Source organism: Nelumbo lutea, chromosome 5, assembly GCF_056320005.1.
Source record: "Nelumbo lutea isolate HS-2025 chromosome 5, American lotus-T2T, whole genome shotgun sequence".
NCBI lineage: Eukaryota > Viridiplantae > Streptophyta > Magnoliopsida > Proteales > Nelumbonaceae > Nelumbo > Nelumbo lutea.
Window position 1 is genome coordinate 7,047,492 of NC_142688.1, and position 3,581 is coordinate 7,051,072.

Consider the following 3,581-nt stretch of genomic DNA (forward strand, 5'->3'; position numbering starts at 1 on the left):
ATTTCAGCATGACATGATAAGCCCATTGAATGTGAAAAGAAAAAGTCGCACCACTCCTTCTCTGCTCTCTGCTCCCTGCTCCATCTCTTCTCTCTCACTCCCTCTCTTATTAGACTAGTTTTACTCTACTCTCGTACCTGCTGAAACGCCGTCTTCGAGGAAAGTAGTACATCAGATGGTTGGCAGATGGAAAACCATCGTCAAGCCAACGCCATCCTAATATTCGTTTTTGCATTTGCATCTCATCTCTGAGCTCACCTCAACTCTCTCTCTCCCTCTCTCTCTGCTCACCCGATTGACCTCCTTCCTCTCCTTCTCTGTATAAACCCCTAATAAACTTCTTCTTTTTCTTCTCTTCTCTCTTTCTTCTCATTGCAGGGAAGATTCTACTTCTACCGGAGTTTTCCTCCAGTTCCAGTTACCAGAGTTTATTCTCTGATCCTTTTCGTCTTCTTTGCTTTTTCTCTTCCTTTTTTTTTTCTTCTTCTTTGTGTCTTTGTGTGGGTGCAGAATCTTCAGATCCGTCGTATTTTTCTTATACATAAGGCTTAACTCTCTCCATAAAGAATCTCTCTTCTCTCATTTGTATTCGAGCCAAGTACCCGAACCTCGCCCATTTGTTCATTTATTTCTCTCTATTCTTGTCTTATGTTAGTGAACGTCCAAGGGATTGAAGTCCAACGGGATCGTCGCCGTCTATTAATGGCGGAGAATCCTCAACTCTAGGGATTTTTTTATTTTTATTTTTTTCCATCTTTTGGTAAACCTAACTCTAGGGATCTAAACTAGGAGCGCAGGAGATATTATTTTATCTCAATAACAGTTTCACGAAAAGAGAGAGAAAAGAAACGCCACAGTTCCGTAAATGCGATAGATGATCTAGATTTGCAGCTTACTTTTGCATTGCTCGGAAGAGATCATTATTAATTAAGCATCAGAAAAGTAAAACCGATAAAGAGAAAACAGTTCATCCGTTTTATTGCGAAAGCACTCGAGCATAATTGCTGCGGTTTTACAGTAGATTTATAGCTTTTGGCAGTTGGTACTGTGAAGGTCTCTCTTAAGAAACAGAAACTGTCGTGGAACAAGGAGAAACGTAGATTGCTTACATATTATTTGTAGGTCTGCTGGGTGTATCAGGTCGATTCCAGGAGAGGTGATCGACTCTGAGAAGAGATGGGGAACTGCCAGGCAGCAGAGGCAGCGACGGTGGTGATTCAACATCCTGGAAGCAAGATAGAGAGGATCTACTGGTCCGTAAGTGCACACGAGGTCATGACCTCCAACCCCGGTCACTACGTCGCTCTCGTCATCCCCTCTCCCACTCTCAAGACCGAGAACGGGATTCCGGTAAGGCAACTCAAGCTCCTTCGCCCTGACGACACCCTCCATATCGGCCAGGTTTATCGACTCATCAGTTTCGAAGGTAATATTAATTCAACACAACAAATCTACTGTAACTTGTCTTCCTACCATGTCACTTTCTTTTAACGACTATTTCGTCCTTGCTTTTTATTTTGCTTAATTACTTGAAATAGGTTCTTACAATTATTATCATTCCCTCCAATTCTACAGAGGTGTTGAAGGAGTTCGCTGCAAAGAAGAGCGTGAAATTGGGAAAGCTGCTCAAGGAGAGAGGACTCGAGTTGAGGAAAGATGGAGGATGTTCGAGGCCTCCTTCTAACTCCAATTCCAACTCCAAACCGGAGAACCCAAGTTCAGCCAAGGTAAGCTACAGCCATCTTCTTTTTTTCCTCTCTAGCTCTCGTCGTAAATTGGTTAGACCTTCCGTCGTCCGATTTGGTTTCTCGGTGGGAGCCCAAAAATTGTTGTGGGGGATCTGAGATAAGAATGTGAATACGTTTCTCGTCTTTTCCTTCTGTCCTTCGCCCTTTCTCTCTCTGGTTTCTCCATTCCCCCCACCAGAGGCATCTTTTTTTCTTTATTACTTTTAATAAGTTAATATTTTTTTGAACCACATAAAAAATTTCCAAGCCGATGAGATCAGTCTATTGAAAATTTGAAATCCCTTATCCTTTGGACATCACACACCGTCCATAAATAGTTTACTATCTGGAATTTACACGGGGATGCACGTCTTATTTGATCTTTGCATCTCAATTCGGTGCTTCTCTGGGTGAAGCTGTTTTGGTTAAATGCAAAGCAGACGATTTTTATTCTTGACCGTCGAAGTTGGCTAATTCAACTGATTAGGTGCCATCCCCAAAATAATAGGACCTTTTCCTTTTTTTATTAATACAATATAATAGAAAAAAAAAAGGAAAACCATCAAGCAAGTGGGATGGATACTTTGTGCAGACAGTAGAGAATAGAAATCTGTAGATTGGGTACGGAATTCAAGCGTGTGGATTTACTTTTAATCAAATCGACAGCCATTAATCCGCAGGTTGGAGATACTTTTGAGTTTTGTATTTCTTAATCTCTATTAATTAATTAATTACTAGTGCGATTTTTTTGCTCAAACAAAACTGATATCGATATTATTATTAAAAAAAATAGTAATGACTGCAACGGAATGTAGAGATTTTGCAAAGTCTTTGTTTTAATGTAATGGTGTTTTTGTTAATTATAAAGTAGACTAGTCATTAAGATAAACGGAGAAGTACGGATAAAACACTGCATCTTTGTCAACGTTCACGTGGATCAATGATCGATCGAACAGACCCTCAGACCATCTGAAAATTAGAATGGAGCACTGCACATAGGACACGTTTGTCAATTGTGTAGTTCATGTCATTGTCATATTAGAGAGAGAGAGAGATCCGGTTGTGGGAATAGTGGTAGAGGTGAAACTTGGATGGATTCCGAATTCATACAATTTGTTTATTATTTGGTATAATCATGGTTTTCAGGTGGAGCAGATGGTTCACCGACCGAGCAGCAGCAGAGGAGCGGGGAGGCATCATGGTGGTGGTGGGCAATGGAAGCCAGCATTACAGAGCATCGCAGAGGTTGGGAGTTGAAACTCTTCCCTACTTCCCACGCCCTTTCCGCTCTCTACCCACACACCCCCTCCACCGTTACAATAAAAATGAAATATCTTTTTAGTTTCTACTTCTTTTTGCGGCCTTATCTTTTTTCATCTCTACCTTCTTATTTCTTTTCTTCTTTTTAATATATATATATATATATATATATATTATCTGATTCTGATCTGAACACCCCCTAGCCTAGCCTGGTGTTTTTGTATTTTGCTGTACCTCATGTACACATCAGAAGCCTCACGCATGTTCGTCTTTATCCTCCTCTTTGGATGGATCGTAAAAAGGAAGTATTATAAAATTTGTCTGATATTACAGTATTTTATTTAATCCGTGGGTTTAGTGGAAAATTAATCTGGTATTTACTGAAAATGAATTGAAGCGATTCTTTTTCTTTCATGTGTTTCCCAAAATCCCCCCCCCCCCCCCCCCCTAGTGTTGTCAAACACAATCCCTAGAAAAGAAAACACTTCGTAAAAGTATAGAACCTTTACAATTATACAATCTCAAGATGTAGCTTAACTTGATCGTTCTTGTCTAGTACTTAAATTTGAGAAGTAATTTCCAGGATTTTGAGTG

General features: G+C 40.1%; 1 protein-coding gene across 1 annotated transcript; it reads left to right on the forward strand.

The window, feature by feature from the left end:
- On the forward strand, nucleotides 1–3,374 carry LOC148850070 (uncharacterized). The gene is made up of 3 exons (XM_088943847.1): nucleotides 1–1,426; nucleotides 1,576–1,727; nucleotides 2,874–3,374. The coding sequence occupies exons 1-3, from the start codon at nucleotides 1,177–1,179 to the stop codon at nucleotides 2,982–2,984; spliced, it is 513 nt and encodes a 170-aa protein (XP_088799973.1). The 5' UTR covers nucleotides 1–1,176; the 3' UTR covers nucleotides 2,985–3,374.
- Nucleotides 3,375–3,581: the final 207 nt, after the last annotated feature.